This window comes from Vidua chalybeata, chromosome 25, assembly GCF_026979565.1.
Source record: "Vidua chalybeata isolate OUT-0048 chromosome 25, bVidCha1 merged haplotype, whole genome shotgun sequence".
Taxonomy (NCBI): domain Eukaryota; kingdom Metazoa; phylum Chordata; class Aves; order Passeriformes; family Viduidae; genus Vidua; species Vidua chalybeata.
This window is the reverse complement of record NC_071554.1, coordinates 2,851,726-2,873,994: the sequence shown is the minus strand read 5'-3', so window position 1 is coordinate 2,873,994 and position 22,269 is coordinate 2,851,726. Positions and strand designations below refer to the sequence as shown.

The following is a 22,269-nucleotide window of genomic DNA, read 5'->3' as shown; positions in this document are numbered from 1 at the left end:
TGTGCTGCACCCCAGGTGTCAGCAGGGGCATGGAAAGGGCACACACACACACACACATTTAGGACACAGATTCAGGATACCCACACACAGATTCAGGATACAGACACAGATTTAGGACACACACACATTTAGGATACACACACACACAGATTTAGGACACACACACATTTTCAGCAGCAGTTCCAGTGGCACTGAGCTGTGATTTTCCAGAGGCTCTTTAGGACTGGGCTAACACACAGATTGCACAAGCTGCATTTCTTTGTGGGAGAGGAATCCCTCCTGAACAGCTCAGCTGGAAAACAGCTTTGGAGGAGCTCTGCCGCTCTGCCCTACAGAGACACTGTGGGATAAAATGTCCTTGTGGTACCCCACAGCTCTGGGTCTCTCTGGAGCCCTCCAGACAGGACAATGTGCTGGAGGATGTAGGGGTGGGTATAACCAAAGCAGCCTCTGCGGGTGCTGCCCCAGAGCCACCTCAGAGGTGTCCTGGCTTCAGTTTTCCATCTCCTTGCAGTGAATCCCAGGGAGGGGACAGCTCCAGGGACAGGGAAGGGTGGGGGTGACACTAGATGGCGCCGGGAAGCTTGGCTGGGAGAGCAGAAGGGTTTGTTGTTTACAGGAGGTTAAAACTAATGATCCATCCGAGCAGGAAAAGAAAAAAAAGAAGTTTCCCTCGCTGTGATGGAGAGGAAAGCGTGGCAGGTCCCGAGCTGGCTGTTTGCCTCCGAGTAGAGCCTTGGATAGGCAATGGTCACAGGCTGCAGTGGTCACCCCTGCTCTGGGGACATCGAGTGCAGCTCCAGGGGCACCCCAGGAGCCCCAGGGGGCTCTGGCAGCCAGCCCTGGCCAGGTGAGAGTGGCATTCACATCCCACTGCAGGGATCTGCTGCGCCTGTAGCTGCTGGGGCAGCTGAGCAGCCCCCAGAGCTCTCACACCTGCCAAGGCTCCATCCCTGTCGTTCATCTACTGCACTGGAGGGGGGTTGCAACAAACACAGCCTCACAAACAGCTCAGCTCAGCTCAGCTCGGCTCAGCTCAGCTCAGCTCAGCTCAGCCCAGCTCAGCTCAGCTCAGTTCAGCTCAGCAAGGCTGCAGCTGCCAAGTGTTTGTTGTCACAGCGGCTCTGTGGGGTCACAGAAATCATCACAACCCCCCCAAAACCACAGCACGGGATGTGCTGCTGGAGCCTGAGCCTGGGGTCAAACAGCACAGCAAAGCTGCTGGGAGGGGAAGAGGAAGCAGAGCCCGTCTGCCCTGTGTCCCTGGCTGAGAGAGCAGCCTGCAGTGACCCCCTGCAGGAAAACCTGTGTCAGCCTTACAAACTGGGCCTTCACAGCTCTCTGCTCTGTGGCAGCTCAGAGGAAGCTACTGTTTAAAGGACCTTGGCCTCCAAGGGGAAAAGAACATGCCCAGAACCTCCTTTATCTCCCAGATAAGTGGGTCTGAAATGTCAAATCATTGCCTTCCCTCATGGGGATCCAGAGCAGCAAAACCTGGCACTAATTGAAGTGCCAGGTCAGGAGAGAGGCCAGGAGAGGATGCTGAGGGAAAATGTGGAGGTACAGAGGGTTTAGGGAGACGTGCAGGAAAGCAGGGCCAGGGCTGCAGCACAGGGAGAGCTCACAGAGCAGGGAGAGCTCACAGAGCAGAGCACAGAGCAGCTGGAGCACACAGAGCATTCCAGGGCCAGCGTGGCACTTGGAGCAGCAGGATGGAAAGCAGGCTGTGGGAGATGGGACACAGCCAGGGGAAAGCAGGCAGCCACAGGAAGCTCATCAGCAGAGAGGGGACCCCAGAGGAAAAGGTGACAGCAAGAGATAAAGGCAGCTGGTTGTGGGAGAGCTGGGGGGGGCTGGCTGTGCTTGGGCCCTCAAAAATGAATGTGCAGAATTGACTCAATGCCAAGGGTTTTTTTGGTTTCAAATTTCGGAACGTCCTTCTTAACCTACCCCCAAGCTGCGCCAACAGAGGCCCACACACATTGCAGGACCCTCCTCCTTTTGGGACGGTGAGGTCTCTCTGGAATTAGCACATCCTTGCAAAAGCAGAATTGGAGAGAGAATTTCTCGTTGCAAAACTCTTCTGGGCTTTGTTCTGGCCCTGATGTTTGGGTCAGTGTGGTCTCACAGCCTCACCTCGCCCTCCTCTGCTTCCACTTGCACTCTGAGTAATTCCCCTCCCCTGTGGGTTTGCAGCCTTTGGCCGTTCCCTGTGTTCCTGCAGCAGCTCAGGCTGTGGGTGCAGCTCCCTCCTCCCCTGCTCCTCAATCAGCTGGCACTCCAGCCCCCACAGCAGCTCCAGGCAGCCCTGGGGGCTCTGGCTATGGGCTGGGTGTTCTGTCGATTTGCTCTGCTCTCACTCAAGGTCAACAGCAAAACATTTTGGAAATGGCTGGGCAGACAGAGGCTGCTTCAATTGTCTTCACAAAGGGCAGGGGAGGGTTTGGCATTTCTGTGAAAGGTTAGCCTATGCAGAGCCTTTATCAGCCACAGAGGAAGCAGGATGTCTGTGCTGTAAAAAAGGACAATTACAAAGCTGCTGGTGGCTCCAATTTTCCCCGGGATTAGGAGCACATCAGACAACTGAGGGGTGACAGTGATATTTGAGCAACACAGCAGCCTGAGCCAAATATTTGGAAGTATTTTGCTTGCAGAGCCAAGGAGGAGATTTGGGCTAAGGGCTGGATAATGATTTTGAGGGTTTTGCAAGAGGTGAGGATGAAAGGCTTTGTTAACCTACATTTCCTGCAGCTCTCACCCCTGGATTTATTTGGATGCATCAGAACCAGCAAATCCAAATCCCTGCCTGGCTGGCAGGGAATTGTCTGCCAGGAGAGCCAGGAGCAGGAGGGCAGCCCCAGCTCTGCTCTGTTTGCTGCCAGACCTTTTGCAGGGATTTACTGAACTCAGCTGCCTCCCCTGGCCATGAGAACATCACCAACCTGAATTCTGGGCTTTAAGGAAGGACAGAGCCTGCCTGAGGGCTGTGTGCTGTATTCTCCCCCTTTTCCAGCACCAAAACTGTCAGCCAGTCCCATCCACTCCCTTGCCCAGTTTTTCCAAATTTTAAATCCATTTTTCCTGGATGAATTCACATGCATCTAGCCAGGCATGCTGCAAAAATCCAAGCTACGAGCAGACTACAAAATCACCTTTCAAAGAAAATGAGAGTGAGGAAAATGCTCTTGCAGCAGGGAGCCCTGTCAGGAGGCAGAGGAAGAAACTGTGGACAGCCCCAGATTAATAAAACACAGCTGGGTTCAGCCTGAGTCACCTGCAATCTGTGCCAAGGTCTGAGCTGGCAGAGCAAATGACCTGGAGGAGTCTGCTCTAGAGGGGACAGCTCTGAGGAGCTGCTGCTGCTCCTTCCCCAGCTCCCAGAACTAAAGGAAATGCTGCTGAGGATGTGTGCCTTGCCTGCCCAGGTTGATGACTCCACGTGGGATTCCAGTGGGGGTGTTGAAGGCTGGCAGAAGTTTCTCTCCGAGTTCCAGAGCTTTGCTCTTGAACACCTGTTAAAAGGGAGGATAAATATTTGATGGAATGAGTCACAGAGGATTCTCCCACATCTCCTTTTCCAAACACACTGTTATAAAACACTGGAGGTGCTGCAGAACCCCCTGTTCCAGGTGTGCTGTGCCCTGGTTCCACTGCACAAAAAGTCTGAACCAAAAGTCTCACTGAACTTTGGCATCTCTAAATTTCCTCTCAAATCTGCACTAACCCAGCACCCAGTCCCCTGCCAAAGCCTCAGCCTGGACCAGAGCAGCTCACAACAGCACCCTGTGATCTGAGCTGATCCACAGAGTGCTCTCCAAATTCCTCCCATTCCCAGCATGGCAGAGAACACAAGGAGCTGCAGTGACTGAGCTGAGATCAGAAGAAATCCTGCTGGGCTGAAGCACTGTTAGATTTACAACGTGGGCTTGCCCAGCTCATGTCATCCCCTGTTGTAAAAAACAAGATTTCCAACGAGCCATCTCCTCCTTGCAGCTCTTGGCCAAGAAGGATTCGTGGTTTCATGGTTAAGCTGCTCCTTTTCCACGGGTAATGCCTCAGTTTTGGGCTTTCCACTCAAATTGCAGCTTATGGTGGCTTGCAGCACAAAGCAAGCACACACAATTATTTTGGGACAGACTGATACCAGCACTAATCTTTGCTGCAGAGATTAGTCCTGATCAAGAGAAGCCTCTAAGTGACTTAGGAGATAAAGCACAAGCCTTTTACCTCTAGCCCTGTGGTGGTGGCTCTCAGAAAGCAGGAATTCATTGCTCTAAAAATACAGCACTGAGGAAACCTGAGCTCTCCTGTGGGCTTGCAGACCTTTGATACTCTCACAAGGAAACAGGGAGCTGGTTCAGAAGGGAAAGCGAGAGACAGGGACTAGGTTTTGCCTTTCAGTGACACTGGTAAGTGACAGGCACTGCCCCAGCTGCTGATGGGTCTTCAAGAGGTCACTGCTGGACTTTTATGGTTTAATGTGGTTTCTTTTTGCTCTGTTGATCTGAAACCTGCTGAAGCTGTCGCTGAGACAGACTCTGAGTTGGGGCACTGAGTCTTTGAGAATTTTCCCTGGAGAGAAATCCCAAGGGAAGTCATTCCTGGAACACATTTAAAATGCAGCTGAAGTAAGAGAGCTGCTCCTGGATCAATGGTGTCACTGTGCAGGAGCCATCCCACCCTCTGTGGTGGGGCAGCACCAGAGCTGAGCTCTCATTTAGTGCCAGTCCTCACAGAACTCCCTCTGAACCAGAGCTTCAGCTCACCAAAGACTCCCAGGGCAGAGGATTAATCTCCTCACCTTCCTCCAGCCAGCTGCAGAATTCCAGGCCAGGCACACCATCAAACAGATGATGGCGTTGTGCCCCAGGCTGTGGCAGGCTGGGGAGGAGGGAGGGCAGTGGAAATGGCATTTCCTGCTTCACCCAGGGCTCTAGGGGGACCAGCAGCCACCTCAGGGGCTGTGACACCGGGCTCTGCATCCCAGGGCACTTCATCTCGGGAATTCCTGCTCCACAGGGATGTTCAGCTGAGTGGGGAGCACCTGCCCCTCTCAGCTGCCCTCCTTAGCCTGAGGCAGGATCTGGGATGATGTCTGATGAAATCTCACCCGACTTGGAAGAGAGAGGAACAAGTACAAAGACAAAGATCCTCTGCAAATGGCATTTCCCTGGGGAGCAATGTGTCCAACTGCAAACGTGTCTTGCTAGAATTGCCCACAGGAGGAGAGATCCCTGGCAAATGAGCCATGCACCGTGTGTGCAAGGTAATTATTCGAGGCTTAATTAAAGGAACATTAGTGGCATTTCCATATTCACAAAAAGGATGGGTTTAGCCTGTTGTTAAGGGGGGATTATCTGATGCTCAGGGCAGGGCTGCTGGAGAGCCCTCTCAGCTGGTTCCCGGGGCTGGGGGGACCCTGCGGGGCTGGGGGGACCCACCTCCTCTCCAGTCAGGTAGTAGGTGGCCAGGAGCCCCCCGATGTAGCGGATGTTCACCTCGAACAGGGAAGCTTCTCCGTTCTGCAAAGACACAAGGACAGCCCTCAGCTCTGTGCCCATCTCCCAGCATTCTGCACAGACACAAGGGGAGCCTGGAGGGAAGAGAAACACCCAAACTGCCCCATTTATCACCCGTGATAGCACCTGGGTCAGGCAGGGCAGATCACACAATCACAGAACCTCCTGACCTGGAAGAGACCCACCAGGATCATCCAGCCCAGCTCCTGGCCCTGCCCAGACCCCCAAACAATCTCACCCTGGGCATCCCTGGAGTGGGGTCCAAGAGCTCCTGGAGCTCTGGCAGCCTCGGGGCCATGCCCATTCCCTGGGGAGCCTGGGCAGTGCCCAGCACCCTCTGGGGAGGAGCCTTTGCCCAAAGTCCAGCCTAAACTTCTCTTGACACAACTTCAGACAGATCACAGCACTCAGTTTCAAGCAGAGCTTGTGGGTCCTGCAGTCCCTGTCCTGCCTTTCTGGACTGTGAGAGCTTCTTGTACAGAGGCAATACTGAATTAACTCCCCCTGCCTTCCTTGCTGTGCTTCCTGACTCCATGATCAATCCATAGCATTCACTCTTGTCTTTACAGATCAATCTATTCTGCAGGCCAAGATTAAAAGCTTTTATGAAATCCAGATAAATTATCTCCCAGTTGATTTTGTCCCTTGTTTATCGATTCAGTAACAGACTGAGACCATTCACCAGATTTATCAGATGTGGGCTGCCTTTTATGAATCCATGAATGCCAGTGCTGCCCCCCCAAGTGATGCTTCTCTATAAAGGCAGCTGCAGGCATTGTTCCCCTGGGAAAACCATTCCTCACAACAACTAGACTGGCATTAAACAAATACAAGTTTAAGCTGCACTTTGGTTTTAACATTCTCTGTGTGTGCCATTGATGAGATGCCATCAGCTGGAGATGAGGGATGCAAAGCTGGCTCCAGAGCATGGCCAGGGACAGAGGAGGGACAGCACCCTTCAGCTGCCAGCACTGCTGAGCTGCACCCAGTGTCCAGCACAGCCCCAGTGTCCAGGACAGCTCCAGGAGCTCCTGGAGAAGCACCCCTGGCTGTTTGCAGAGGTGATGCCCTTCCTTCCAAACCTGGCTCCCCCTGGGCTCCCGAGGTGTCACACAAGGCCCAGCAGTGACACCAACAAAGGGGAGCTGGGTTTACAACCTTAATCTAATTTAATAAGGAAATCTCATCTCATTGCAGGCAGACATTTACCTGAGATGAACCAGAACTTGTTCTTTGATGAGCAACTTTTCCTTGGAGTGTCTGATAGTGAGTGTCTGTTCCCATAACCCAGAACAGAACACAAGAACCATTAAACTCTGAACTTTGTTGTCAGCCAGACACGGTGAGGCTGATCTGGTGGCCCCTGCTGGAACCAGCAGAAAATTGGAGTGAATCACTACACTGCTCCCTTTGGCCTTAGAAAGAAAATCATCAGAGTGGTTTCTTTCCCCACAGAGCTCATGGTTTCCCTGCCCAAAGGACTCCTAGGGAAGATTGTGATCAGGACTGGCACTTTGGGTGGCACAGGCAGGCATTCCCAGCAGCTGACTCACCACGTTCAAGTCAAAGCTCTTCTCCACCCACTGCTTGGCTTCCTGGAATTCCTCCTCGAGCTCCATGATGTAGAGGGTATCTAAGGCATCTATCACAGTTGCTCCTCGAAGGCCTCCTGTGTGGCAAAAACACAACAGAGATGAAGCCACAGCTCTGAGTCAGCCTGGGGGGCTGGGACAGGCAGCAGCTCCCGGTGCTGGGGCTGTCTGGGTGGCATCGTCCACCAGGGCTGCTCAGCTCTGCACCCACAACTGGAGAGGCCCAATGCCCAAAGGCATGACAGAACGCTGAATTCTGGAAGAACTCCCCCAAGGAACAGCTCAGGGTGCACACCTGAAGGCCCCAGGCACAAGTGCAAGCCTTGGCCTTGTTCCCAGGCCTGCCTTGGCCAAAGTGGCTCAGCAACATTTCTGCTCTCACCAAGGGACACGGGGACTGTGTCTGATTCTGATGTGCAGCATCCCTGCAGCCCAGGGAAGTGCTCAGATCCACCCACTCCAGGCTCCTTCCTCCTCTCAGCGTTCCTCTCCCCTAGGGAAGGATCCTGCCTTATTTTGTTGATGCTACAAGATTGCAGTTTTGACACTTTTCAGCCAGGCAGCACATCATTGCTTTAATAAAAACCCAAGCAGGACTTTACTGCTCCACTACGGATTGCTGCCTTTTGGATGCTGTCTGCATCCAAAGCAGGGGCTGTGGGAGAGGAGGAAGGCAGAAACAGCCTCCAGAAATCCATTTATTCCTGCAGGCCTGGGAAATGATCATCTAACTGCAGCCATCTCCAGGAGCAATGGGTGCATGGAGTCAAACAGGCACTGGATCAACTGGTGGGCTCTAAAAATCAGCCGGGCTGATGTGGGCCTGGAATGTTTGCCCAAAGCACTGAGTAGGGAAAACAACACCATCACAGCCTGGGCTGCTTTTATCAGCCCTAATGATTCTTCAATAGTAATGATTATGTGATTTTTATACACTTTCCTGTTAGCAAGGAGAGACGTGCCAGGGAGGCAGGGAGAGCATTTTAAACAGGAAGGAAGGGCAGTGGCACCTGAGGCACAGCTGTTACTGTGATATTCTGAGAGGAAAATCACAATGCTGGGCTCGGCTTAATTTGATGATATAATCAACAAAAGCTTTTCATAATCTGCAGAGAGACAATGAGGAAAGTTGGATTTGCTCAAGCTAAATGGAGACAAAGAGACAACAAACTCACCATTTTCTGGAATGATTAATTGAAGTGAGGAATATTGCTGGAATTGACAGAGCCTTTTATGTTTTCAGCAAGTCAGGTCTTTAACTTGGGGAATGGCCCTGGGGACTGGGAACACGCTCTGCTCTCTGCTTGGAGTGCCTCAGCTCTCCTGCCTGTGTTTGACAAAGTGGAGGGCAAACCTCGCTCCCCTGCTGCTTTGTCTTTGTGTCACATTAAACATTTGTTTTCAATATTCCCTCGCCCTCTGCATCAGAAGAACCTGGGGCTGTGTGTTCTGTACCAGGGGCTGGGCCGTGTTCCCTTTCTTCTGCACCAGCTTTGAAGCAGCTGCAGATGCTCAGTGAGTCCTTTCCTGCAGCCCCAGAGCCTCCCCATGCCAGGAGGGGCTGTGTCAGCTCCAGTGCCAGGAGTGGGATGAAAAGGCAGCTCCTTGCCCTCCTCAGCACAGGGCAAACCAGGGCCTGGCTGTGCCCGGCCCTCGCCAGGACAGAGGGCACCCAGAGAGTCCCTGACCCCCAGCCGGTGACATCTGTGCCAAGGGAGCATCTTCCCTTCCTCCTACTCAGCCTTGGCTTCCTCAGAGCAGGAGGGAGCTGCAGGGGCAGCCGGCAGGATTTGGTGTGTGCACACCCCAGCAGTTTCCTGCAGCACAAACACACCTGCCTGGCAGGGTGCTGCCACCTCCTGCCACCCCCTGCCAGGTTTGTTCCACCATCAGCACCTCCCCGAACCTGCACGTTAGGGTGGGAGGGGTGCAATCAAAGGGGAGGCAGCTCAAAACCAAATCAAACCCCTCTCTGTCACTTCTGTCTCTTGCTGACACTCATCTCGAAATTGCTGGTTTCAGCCTGACTATACTGGCTCTGAGGGAGTTGTAAAGTAGGAACCAAGAAACCCTCACAAGAAACCCTCCTGGAAGTTCCCAGGGCTGGGAGCAGTGGCTTTTAAGCAGGACCCCACATCTGAGATGGTGCCTGTCTCCCCAGACCCAGGTGTGCTATGAACAGCCCCTCCTGATCTTGCCCCAGACTGGCTGGAGTGGGGACACCTTCACCAGGGAGAGGCAGAGGCACTCTGGTGATCCCAAAAGGGACTTTGGGATCCACAGCAGCTCCTCCAGCAGCTCCTCAGTGCCCTGGAGAGAACAGGCACAGAGCTCCAGCCTAGCTGAGCTGGAAGGGACCCACCAGGATCCTCCACTCCCCCTCCAGTGGGACCAGTGAGAAGAACGGGGACCTCGGGAGGGACCCAGGGGGTCTGGGGCATTTCTGAGTGTCACAGCAGCTCTGGTGACAGGGCCTCTGCCCAGAGCTGTCCCCTGAGTGATGACTGGGGAGGAGAAGCAGCAGCTGATGGGGGCAGACAAAGGTTCATCTCTCCCTGAGCTGAAGGAGGGCCTGTGCCACCCTGGATTTGCTCTTTTGTGCAGCAGAAGAATGGAGAGAGGAGTGTGGGCAACAAGGCTGCTCTGTTCCTGCTGCCACCCACCCCAGGAGCTGAGCCCTGCCTCAGAGAGCACCAACCAACATTAACTTCATTAACATAATGCTGGGGAAAGGTGCTGGGTGGAGAGGAGCTGGCACTGGTGGCTGTGAGGGGGTTTTGCCTTGTTCTGTTTCTTCTCAGTTTGTTTTTTTTTTTTTTTTTTTTTTAGGAAATTACTCAGGCTTTAGGAAGAAATTCTGCCCCAAATGAAAAACCTTGGGGTGAGATGTTTACAGGCTGGGGATCTACATGTCCAAGCCCAGACTCACCTGCACCTGCTTCTCCCAACACCTGAACAAGTGGCCTAACCCCAACACTCATCCAGCCCCCAGGGCTGATTTTCCAAAGAGGAGCAGCTGCGATGGGAGGGATTGAGAGCGCTCCCCTCTTCCCAAAATAGCCACCAAGGAGTATCACAGGCCAGACAGGAGACTTGAAGGGCTCCCAGCTGCAAGTCTGTCCCTTAAGAGCTTAAAAAAAGCCACCAAGTGATGCTTCAGCAGCCAAGTAGCTCTGAAATAGCCTTTTCCTCAGGAAGGAGAGATGCTTCCAAAGGCTCTCCTGAATCCACCACATTCTCTGTGCCTGGCATGGAGAACAAGGACCCTGCAAAGGCCCTCAAACCACAGGCTGGACTCTCCTGTCCCACAGCTTTGCTTTGGGGTCCAAGGAGCATGGAAGAGCTCAGGGTGTGCCTTTGGGAAGGTGAACACAGTGCCAGGATTCCCAAGCAGCAGGAGATGGGAGCATCCTCAGCAGGATCTCCAGCAGCTTTCCAGCACTCCCTGATGTCAGGGTTCAGCTCAAATAAAATTATCCTTTCACAGGCTAGTTTGGGTTGGAAGGGGCCTTAAAGATCATCCAATTCCAACCTCTCACTAAAAGATTCCTTGTGCTGTGTCCCCCCTGCTTAGAGCCACGTTCCCCTGTGATTGCCATCAGCTGTCTGCCCCAGGGAGGGATGGAAGCCCACCCTGACCTCAGCCAGCCCTGCCAGAGCCCTGCAGCAGGCAGAGAGCTCGGGAATCTCATCTCTAATGCCCTCAGCCCCAGGGGGCCTGGTCCTGCCACCTGGCAAAGAACCCTTGATGCAGTGACTCAGTGAACAGAAACCAAATCCTTCATTCCCAACAAAGCCGTTTCAAAATCCGCCCAGCGACGCTTTGTGCCAACGCCTCAAATGAACAGCACGAGCCATTAGGAAGATATCAGACTTAATCTTGCATACAGCAGGACTGTTTAAATGCCACAGAACAGGGGGTTTCAAACAGCTCTTTGCTAACTTTAATAGCAGAGTTTACAACTGAAAAGCAAGAGCAGAAGGGGGAGGAATTTAGATGAGCGCAATGTAAACCCAGATCAAAAATGAAAGGTCTTGACTCCCACTGTTCTTATGTCAAATCGTATTTGTCAAAACAGAAATTAGTGCTGAAATCTTGTTTGGAATAAAAATTAGGATGCAGTTTCTATGAAACACGCTGAACTTGTTAACTGCCAAGGCATAAGGGGCTCTGGTTGTCACTGGTTGTTTACCTTCACCTCCTGGGGTACAGGGGGGGAAACACGAGATTCCCTTCCCCTGCCTCTGCAGGTCTGAAGGCTTCAGTTCAAATCAGTGCCCTGTTACAGCAGGAGTCTGAAAAATGACCAAGTGCTGGTTTTCCTGTTCTTTTTGGTCCTCTTTCTCCATGACAGGGCTTGGAGAGCAGCCTGAACTCCTGACATTTATCCCAAATGTGTGTGAGAAGCCTGGGAGCTGTCTGGGACCGCGTCACCACACAGCTCCTGGCTGGTGGCAAACTGTCCAATTCTGGGAGAAATCCACACAGAGACGTTTTACACAGCCCAGGATTATCTTGGCAACCAAGTAAACTGTGAAAATCACTGCAGCTCCTTGAAAAATCTGCCCTGCAGCCAAGATTTGCCAGTCCCTGTGCGGAGCGCTCCAGGTCAGGCACAAGGAGAGGCTGGGAGCCTGCAGCTCCTGAGCTGGGATCTGGGCTTAGGCCAGAGCTCCCTGCCTGCTCTAGGCTTTAGTTTCTCCTGCCAGACAAAAAAACAGGAGGAATTTTCCTCAAAGCATGAAAAGAAAGAGGGTTTAAAGCAAGAGAACGTGACAGTTAGAGAAATAAGAATTAATTTATCCACCACATCCGACCTAGTGTCTCTGTTCTCCCCAAGCTCTTTGCACCAGCCATCCATCCCCCCTCTGGAATGGTGCAGGAACACTCCCCACCTGTTTATTTCTTAACATTTCCTCCAGCACTCACACAAGGGATGGGCACTGGAAGATAAACTCCAGCTCCAGGAGGTGCTCTCCAGTGAAAGTCCCTTTGCTCCCATTGCCAGGCTCAGATGTCAGGGATCCCCAGGACAGGGCTGCTACCACTGGTCCAGCTGACAGAAATTAAACAGAGAATCCAAACAGAACTGGGAAATGGGTTTTCTTTGCAGGAAGAAAGAAATTTTCTCAGTTAAATCCACAATCATCTCATTACAGTCCTTCAGCTGCCTGTGAGTGGTACCTACTGCAGATGAAGGCAGAAACATCAGACCTGAGCTACAGCCCTGCCAGTGCTTTATTTATTGAGTTTTTGTCTGGGAACCTGATAGCTGTAACACAGAGTAACTACATTCCCTTCATTTAAGGCAAACTAAACAAATTACATCTGAGCAACAAGGTAGCAGAAGTGAGAGATTGAGGGGACAAAGAAGTAGTCCAAGAATTAGAAAAGATCTATTTCTTTTTGTATCAGCACATTCTCTTGCAGAGTTAGGGAAAAAAAAAAAAACTCCATTAGCTTTTGAGTAACCTCATTTTTCTTTGCTTTCCAAATAAACCACTGCACCTACACTTCAGGGACCTCATCAAAAAACACTCCATGGCCAAGGTTATTTTCTCATCTTCCTCACATTAATCACCTCACTCTCCTCTCCTGGTACTGGTCAAAGGGTCACCCCCTGGGCACTCTCCATGCCACAAGTGCTCCCCTGATGGGCAGCAAAGGCCACCTGGCAGAGCCCTGCAGGGTCACGGGCAGCTCTGTCCCTGTCCCCATCCCCGCCCCTAAGATGGGAGCTGCCATCCATGGGGGTCTCGGGGTCACACCCTGTGCCAGGCCCCAGCCCACACCCCAACAAACCAGCCCAAAACACAATTTCCCCCTGATTTCAGTCTCTGTTCTGGTCTCCTCCCCTTCACCACTCCTGGCAGGTTCAGCATTCCCAGGGTGCTGGCCCTGCTTTGCAGAGTGCCAGCCTCTTCAGCTAGCAATCCCCTGGCCCTGGAGACATGGATTTCCATGCAGTTCCAGAGGAAATAGGGATCCACTGGAATTCCATGCATTTATGAGACACAGGACATCACTCAGACCATGCTGAGGTCAAGTCACCCTCTGAGCTTTGCACCCAAACCAACTCCAGCCCCCTTCCTGTGCATGCAGGGTGGTAAAGTCACACCTCCCCAGCTAAGGAAAGGTCAAAGGGCTGATCATTGCCTGAAAAGATGCTCAGGAACAGCAGAGCAACCAACCCTGCACATGGCTGGGAAGGAGCAGAGCCCAGGGCACACCAGAGGCAGCAGAGCCCCAAAAGCTCCCGCTGAGAGCTGAGCCTCCCACCTACAGCAAAGGAACATTGAAGGCTGGCATGGTATCAGAGTCCAGGACATCCCTCTGGCTTGAGACCCTGGCAGGGGGCTTGGAGACCTTGGCACGAAGTCAAAAACACCTGTGGCTTCCATTTTAGCCCTTGGGAAAAGCTGCCAATTTTGTGTGAGGAATTACAAGCCACAAGGGTTTGAGTAGTGTGGTAGTTGAATTGACACAGGGTGGAAAAGTAGAATTTGGGAATTTTAGAATGGGGTTCAAGGGGACAAGATGGAGGGATTTGGGCGCATCCTGGCCTTCTTCTCCTTCTTCTTGCCCTCCATGTCTTGCTGTGATGGTGACACTTTTCTATTGGTTTCAGGTACAGACACACTGCCCAACACAGATGATAGCTATTGGCACGTTATTGTAAACAGACTATAGGTAACTTTTGATATAAAATGTAATCACTGCCCTGAGGGCAGACAGAATGCCATGGCCGACCTGCTGGACAGAGCTCGGCAGGTCAGAGAAAGAATGTTACAGATAAGGGGAAATAAACAACCTTGAAAACGCCATCAGGCGCATTCCAGACTCCTCCTTTGGCCGTGCGGGCTGGGGAATGAGGACTTTTACACTCTTGGGGTCCTGACAAGCTGACCCCGACAGTGTGAGGGAAATCACCCAAACATTTGGGACAGGTCAGTCTGCTTTTTGCTGTCAGCAGGAGAGATCTTCCAGGTTCGTGGGAAGTGCTAATGAACCCCAGCTCCACCTGCACCACGGAGCAGCCTCAGCATATGGGTTGCACAGGTAAAGCTGGCAGCAGACAGGCAGCTTCAAGTGCTGCCTTTTAGGCTGCTATGATCAAATTTAATAGAGACTGCGTTCCAGCTGGGGAAGAAATGGTTTTTTTGGATTACAAACCACTCATGTTTTTCAAATATCAATTTCCCCTGGAGAACTAAGGCTATCGTTCAAGCTGAAGCAGCAGTGGCAGCTCTGCCCTGAACCAGTGATGGGTGGGAGACACAAAAGAGAGCTTGGGCACATCTGGGGACCTGGCAAAGGAGGCAGAGTCTGGGGGAACAGGTTAGCAATATTCCTATTATGCACTGGGGGAAAAAAGAGAAGAAAGGTGCTCAGCACAAAAATGAATCACTTGTTACAGCACCAGCCCCTCAGATAAGTGACTTCCTTCAGAGAAATGGGAGAGCAGACATGATAAGCACCTATTGCCAACTGATTCTTAAATATTTAATACTTGGCAGCACTCCCCAGTTTAATCCTCTTTTCCCCAGTTCCTGCAACCATCTTTCAACGTTTAGTGATCCTCCAACAACCAGCTCTGGTTCATCCCTGCACGACTCCAACACCTCCTGGAGCTCAAATCAAACCGTTCCTGTTCCAAAGTGTCGGGGAGGAGGGGAGACTTGCCTAAGGCTGGCAGCACAATCCCTGATACAGCAGAGACACTGCAAATCCACTCTCCACGTGCCTCCCATCTGTCTCCCGTGACACACAGGCAGCTCTGTGGGCCATGGAGAGCTCAGCAGGAAATTGGAAGTGATAATCGTTCAAATGCTCCTCTGGGAAAGAGCTTTCCTCCTGCTTTTGGGGCTCAGATGCTGGCGAGGCAGAGGTAATTACTTCTGACAAAGATGGGTCATTTGACAAGCCAGGAGCACTTCTGGGAGGAGCAGTTCAAGGAGGTTAAGCACAAGACAACAGCTGGGGCAAAACCACTGCTGGTGCCTCCCTGCTCTGGATGTTTGAAATTAATTTTGGAGTGGTTAAAGGTAATCTGATTATATTCAATTTATTGCTCCTCCACAGACCTCCTTGAGGACCTGCAGCATTTAATGTGAGGGGTCCCAACAGGCCCATTAAAACAAACACACACTCCTACCTGCAGCTATCATCCTGCTCTGCCAGAGCCACAGGTAGCAGTTAATGAGTACAGGCTGCTAATTCACCTCGGAATTCAAAGGGGAGATGCTTCATTACAACAATCAGAAGAAGGTGCCCTTCTGCCTCTCAAATACACTTCCCAAAAAGTGGCAGATGTGTTATGACAGTACAGCCTGGAACTCCTGACAGTGATTTTCCCTCAGATCTGATCTGCTCTGGATGGGCTCTGCAGAACAGGCAGAGCTGGGGCTGTAAAACCACTCATCCCTGTCATGGTTTTATCCACAGCCCAGCCCAGCAAACATCACCTCCCAGAAATTACCTGGCCCTTAACACCAGCCCAGGTGGGAGAGAATTCAGAGATAAAGAAACCAAACCACCCTTTGCCTCAAAATGAACCAATAGATTAATTGTGCTGTTCAGGATGGGGCCTGGCCACCTGCTGGGAACTCATGAGCTGAGCTTGGAACCCTCATAATCATCGATGGAGGAATCTAAACACATTTTCTCTGTGAATGCAGTGGGTCAGGAGAATGCAAATGGTCCATTACCATGAGCACAAACACATTAAGCCACCTAACTCCATCACTTGGGACCATCTGTCCGTGTTCTTCCCTTTCTCTCCCATATTGTTAAAGTCACACCAACAAGACCCCAGCTGAAAGCCTCCAAATGCTCTCCAGTATGCTGCTTGACAGGATTAGACATCAAAATAATCTCAGCAAATTGGGAAAATAGTCAGAAACAAGCGGGATGCAATTCAGTGAGGCCACATGGCGCGTTCTGCCCCGGGGGAAGCACAACCAACCATGAAGCAGAAGGAAAAAAATGGTGAGGCAGCACTCTGGAAACCATGGCCAGGCTGCAGCCCAGGAAATGCAGCTCAGACCAAGAATTTCCAGCTCAGACCAATGATTTCCAGCTCAAATCAACGATTTCCAGCTCAAATCAACGATTGCCAGCTCAGACCAATGATTTCCAGCTCAAATCAACAATTTCCAGCTCAAACAAAGGATTTCCAACGGTCAGGACAACGATTTCCAGCTCAAATCAACAATTTCCAGCTCAAATCAACAATTTCCAGCTCAAATCAACAATTTTTAGCTCAAACCAGGACGTTGGAATGTTGGGCAAAGGAGCAAAGCCCAGCCCAGGATGAGCAATAATGTCTCACGCGAGCAAGGGCACAGAGTCTCCTTGCAGCAGCACTTGGAGGTTCCAGGGGGAAGCGAGGGCTCAGCAGGAGGAATGTGACCTGCAATTAAAGCTGGGTAGATCTGAGGCTGCTCAGCCTCCAGGGGAGAAGGCTGGAGGAAACTTGACAACGTTTTTGAGATGCTGCAAAGGACAAGAGGGTAAAAAGCACTCAGCACATCCCCAGAGAAAGGCCAAGGAGTCACAGCTGAGCTCTGCAGGAGAGAGGGGTCAGGCATCAGGACCAGCTTTAAAGCACTGAGGCAGAACTGCCTGCCAGGACCTTCCAGCCTGGGGAAGGGAAGCACTAAAAGACCCCTGGCTGCTGCTTTTGTGTTTTGCTGCTCCCTGGGACGAGTGGGAATTGCAGGTCTCCAAAAAGCCTCCTGAAGATGCCCTGGCAAGGCAGCAGAGGGATCCTGAGGGAAGGAAGAGCTCCATGAAATGCTTCCTGATGGCTCCATCCCCTGCAAACCTTCCCCAGAGCTCCCTTAGTGACAGAGAACATCACAGCTACAATTTGGGATGTGCACACAAAAGTCAAGAAATTAAAAATGCTGGTTCCCACAGCAACCAGGATGGAGCCTGCCAAGAGAGAAGGAATGTTGTAGCCTAGGCAAAAGGTGTCAATTTTAATGCCTAAAGGTGACTTCCACTTCCAGCTGCCTGAAGGAGAAGTCCATGAAAGCTCTGCACTCCTGCACAGGCAGACCTTGATCCTCAGGTTCTTTGTTCCTGAATTCCCTCTCTTCCTGGCAGAACCCAGCACAGACTGGAGCTTGGAAATGGAGATGAACCAGAGCAATCGAGGCTGCTGTAAACCCATCCCTGAACGCCAGGATCCCCCACTTCAGAACTCACAGTTTGTGTTTTCCCACCCCCAGCTCTGTGAGGAGACCACCCCAGTGCAATCCTGTGTTCAGAGGAAAGCACTGTGGAGAGAAACAGGAATAACTTAGAACTGTGTTCTTAACCCTGGGTTTGTACCTGAGAGATAAATTCTATGTATTTTGAAATTAGTAGGAAACAACCTCTGCCTTTAGAACTTTTTCTTGAAACACTTTCATTTTTCTGCACTGAACTTCTCCCCTTTCCCCCCCTCCCCTTTTGGAGCTGCATATAAAGTGTGTTAGGGTGCAGAAGTGGTGTTGGGAATAAAACATCACAAGAAGGATGAACAATTTTAGTCAGTCCAAAAAAAATTCCTCGCTGTGTTTCACACTGATGCCTCAAGTAAAGGCAGAGGGATTTCCTTGAACTTCCAAAAAAATCCTCTCTAGAGACAGGAGCAATCCTGGGAGGCTAAAAGGAAGCACTTTGTGAAAGCACAAAGGTCTTCCAGTGACAAATGCCTGCCCCAGCATTCTGAGCACACAGAGCCAGCCCCGGAGCAGTGACAAATCTGAAAGCTGAGTCCTGTGGGAGGAAGTTAAACCCACTGATTAAGTGAGATAAGGGACTCCTCTCCCCCAAATAGGCAGCAGAGATGAAAAAAAAAAAAAAATCAGAAACAAGCACCTGGAGAAATTACAGAGGAAGAAATTCAGTAGCAGGACCCATTTGATATATGATCTCCTGGAGGTGAATTGAAAAATGTCAAAATCTAACACTAATCCAGATGAATATCCAATGAGACACATAATGAGGGTTGAAAGAAACCTCAGCAGCAGCACAAAATGATGTGATAAAGCAGTTAAGTTCTAAATGTGAAATCCAACACAGCAAAGCCAGTTTGGAACCTGCTTAATCTCTTCAGAAGTTTCAGGAGTAGAAATCAAGTGAGTTAAAACCAAAGTAATTTTTTTTTTCTTTTTTTTCTGTATAGTTTCCATCTCCTCTGAATAAACAAGGGAAAGCTAAAACACAGAGGAATAAAGGTAAGAAACCCACGAGTCTCAAGATACTTCCAAAATTAAAAGGCATAGCTAAAAGTGTATTTTTAAAATATTCTTAACCTGCTCTGGATTTTATGTAGTTCCTGGTAGTGCAGGGGGGGCTGTGGCTGCAAACTCCTCCTGGAATTAAGCTGGAGCCAGAGGTGGGTCAGGCTCTGCTCCCAGGGAACAGGGACAGCACAAGAAACAGCCTCAAACTGTGCTAAGGGAGGTTTAGGTTGGATAGTGGGAAGATTTCTTCCCTGAATGCGTTATCAAGCATTGGAACTGGCTGCTCAGGGAAGTGCTGGAGTCACCAGCCCTGGAACTGCTCAGGAATGTGTGGATGTGGGTTAGTGGTGAACACAGGGGTGGTGCTGGGTCAGTGCTTGGATTTAAAGGTCTTTTCTGTGGTTAATTCTGTGATTCTGGCAAGAATCTGACTGCAAGCAGTGGCCAAAGACACCTGGCCCTGAGCATTCCCAAAAGCCACCTTCAGCCCAAGCAGGGCAGTCAGGAGCCCCAGGTGTGGCATTTACCTCCCTAGGGAATGCCAGACCAGGTTGCGTGGGAAGGGTCCTCAAAGCCCATCCCATCCCATCGATCCCATCCCACTGATCCCACTGATCCCATCCCATCCCCTCCAGCCCCATGCTCCCAGTGATTCCCAAGCTGTGCCCAGCTCCCTGGAGCGGGTGCCGGATGTTTGTTCAAACCAGCTGGAAGTGCCAAGCCTCCAACTCAGCTTTTGCTGTGGAGCTGCCACCAAAGCCTCCTAATCCAGAGCTGGATCTGTGAGCAGTCCAACTCCACCCACTCTCAGCTGGCTGCCTTTTAATCACACGCTCAATATCTCTGAAGATTAGACAATTATTTCCGCATAATTAGTGTCCAGAATGAGGCACAGGCAACATCCATAATGGGGTGCTTAAAGAAAATATTAAAAGGAAAGAAGGAAAAATCTTAAAGACGAGCTCACTGTGTTTTAAAATACACCCAGAGCCTGAAAAAAGGATTAAAAAATAGCTCCAGCCTGATTGTTCCCCGTGTGCTGTGCCACGGGGCTGCTCACGTGTGGCTTCCTCCTCATCTCTGCCTGTTCCTCTCTCAGCAGCCCGCAGAGGCCCCACAGAACCCTCTCCACTCCCAGCTCAACTCAATTTTCTGCCTTTTCCTGCTCCCATTTGCTACTCTAATGGCTGTTCTTCTGTTTCTTGTTTTGTTTCCTTCTCCCCCATTTTGCTGCACGAAGCACTTCTGACAAATCCCAAGGCACCCTCTGCTACTTCCAGGCCTCATTAAGCTCCAGACTCAGTTTGGGGTCAGTGGAAGGTTCAGGAAGCTGCTGAGGAAGCTGGGATGATGAATGGGGTCACATGGAGATAACGTGGAGCTCGTCCAGGACAGGCTGTGGTGTCCATAGTGCCCAGTCCCCCAGCCTGGGCTCTCACATCCCAGCTTCTCACCCCCTTCTCCTTTCTGACTTCACTGCTCTGCTAAGATGTAAATCCAAGATGAACCCACTCTGTTCAAATGACATTTTTTCAACAGTCACTGCCCTGCCCAGCCACAGAGACAGGGTTTGAGGAGGGCTGGAGGCCACTCTGTGAGACACTGTTTTTTTTTTTTTTTTTCTGTTTAAACTTTTTAAATGAATATTTCAAGCTGAGAAGTCAGCTGAGCCACTGTAATCAGCTTAAACCCCTGTTTAGAGGGGGTTTAGGATCCAGCAAAGCCCTGATGTTTGAGCCACCACTGCCAGCAGGACGCAAGGTGAGACTGGAGTGGGGACAGATCTCCTGAAGGATTAATTAGCTTGGGAATGATCTCAAAAGAGGGGAAAAAAAGCCCACAACAGGGATTAATGTCAGCTCCAACACACAGCCAGACTCCAGTGAGTTTGGGAGTTGGAGGACATCCCGATTCCCTGCTTCCTGCTGCCAGGAAATAAGTTTGTTGCTGCAGATTTCACTGACATCAAAAGCCAAAGTCAACTCAAAATGCTCTCCTGAAAATTATTCATCTGGGGAACATTATACATGAAAAAGACAAAAAAGATGATGATGCCAGGGAGCAACAGAGTTCCAGCAACATCTTCATTACAAGGTATTTTTCTCTTTAAAGAGCCCATGGAGCCAAGCATCCAATGTCATGTGCAATAGGCAGCAGGTATAATTCAGCATAGAAATTAAGAGAGCCATTATTATTATTATTATTTTAATCACATAAAAGGACTCTCCAGGGTTTTGCAATTTTGTGATCACAGGTAAAGAGACCCAGAGACAGAAGAGAAAAGGTGCAGTAAGTGATTGCACAATTGGAGGTTCCCATTTCTCTTCTGGTAGCTGGGATATTGCTGAATTAATATTTTCATTCAATTATTTCTCCTCTGTTATATATTCACAGACCAACTCCTATTGCTTCTAATTGAGCTGGCTCTGTTTGCCGCCTGCTAAATCCTGGATGCAGGAAGCAGCTCTTTGGGAAATGTTTGGCTCAGATGGGTGCACTAACCCTGGGATGTGGAGATTTTGGGGTCCAGTACCTGAGCTGGCAGCCCCAGAGCAGCTGCTGCTAAAAGCTGCTGTCCCAGGAGCTTGGGGGGTGTTAAATCCATTGGGGATTCCTGGAATTTCCAGTGGGATTCCTGGAATCTCCATCCAGATCTGAGCCTGGCAGGTCACAGTGCCACAGGGCAGTGACAAAGTCCAGTGGGATTTTCCAGGCAGAACAACCTGAAGGGTCTGGAGCTCAGGACAATCAGTGGTGTCCTTTCCAGAGGCCTCACTGGATATATTCCTGTGGTCACTGCTTTTCTCCCCCAGCCTGCTTTTCATCATCTTTTTTATCCTTAGAGCCAAACCAGCACCATTTCCAGGCAGCTGAGGCCAGTGACCTCCTGTCCTCAAAGCAAACAGCTCAGGCCAAAGTCTGAGCCCAGCACACAAACACAGCCATGGATTTTCCAGGAATTTCTCCACCCTGGGCCCTGTCACCAGGCAATCAAATGTGCAGCAACACGAGAGCCCTGCTGCAGGATGAGGTGCAAACACCTGCTGTCCTTTCAGCCTGCTGGCAGAGCTGTGCCACCCACTCCTGCTGACCTGGCAGTGTCCTGGCTGTGACAGTTTGTCACTTGGAGTGCCACCAGCTGAAGCGATACAGCCTCACCACGCTGCAGAAATTCAGCATATGCTGAGAGGAGCAATGGCTGCAACGAGGCAATTCATGATTTCAGGCATGATATCGAGTGGGGAAAGAGGGAAAAAAGGGGAGAAACCTGGTTAAGGCTTGCTATTTTTAAACTAAAATTAATAAACCAACGTGCATTTAAGGTGGTGAGAAACGCCTAACAGCACAGCAGGGTTCCATATTTACTTGCTGTCACTGATTTCAGAGCAAATTGGCTCAGGGTATAAGTCAAAGAAAGATTCTTCTGCTGCCAGCACTGCACACTTCAAGAGATATCTGAAAATCAGGCTTCTCACCTTATCATTGTTAAAAGACTGTGCAATCAAAATGTAACTGACAATTCAGCTGATGCACGAGCAGAACGAGATGCCAGCTCACTCTCCCGTAGCTACAGAAGCTCTGTAAAGCTATCAGGATTTTAAAAACATTTTGTCAGAAAAATAAGTGGCTCTGACAGAGCTGGGGAGCGGGCAGAATAATAATCCAGTGCTCTGGAGCTCACGGTGACAGGTGCATTTCAGGGGCTGTGACATGCAGAGCTGCTGCCCTCTCCAGCAGCCCTGCTCCCAACAACGTTTGCAAACATCAGTGAATTTAAATCCTTACAGCACCCAAGGCAGCAGTGCTGAGGTGGTTGAGAAGGGTTAGAATAACTGCACCAGCACTGGGAGCAGAATTTGTACCTGCAGAGCTCCAGTCTCACCCCAGCCACAAGCTCAGCTGTGCCATTTTCCTTAAAT

General features: G+C 50.7%; 1 protein-coding gene across 5 annotated transcripts in view; it reads right to left on the bottom strand.

Moving 5' to 3' along the window:
- Positions 1 to 22,269, bottom strand: part of MAN1C1 (mannosidase alpha class 1C member 1) — a 54,834-nt gene that overhangs the window by 10,092 nt on the left and 22,473 nt on the right. For all 5 annotated transcript variants that reach the window (XM_053964370.1, XM_053964369.1, XM_053964372.1 and 2 more), the window contains 3 exons: positions 7,073 to 7,188; positions 5,442 to 5,522; positions 3,418 to 3,512 (listed from right to left, as the gene is read on the bottom strand). In XM_053964370.1, the coding sequence (XP_053820345.1) occupies positions 3,418 to 3,512; positions 5,442 to 5,522; positions 7,073 to 7,188 (292 nt within the window). The remainder of the gene's footprint in view (positions 1 to 3,417; positions 3,513 to 5,441; positions 5,523 to 7,072; positions 7,189 to 22,269) is intronic.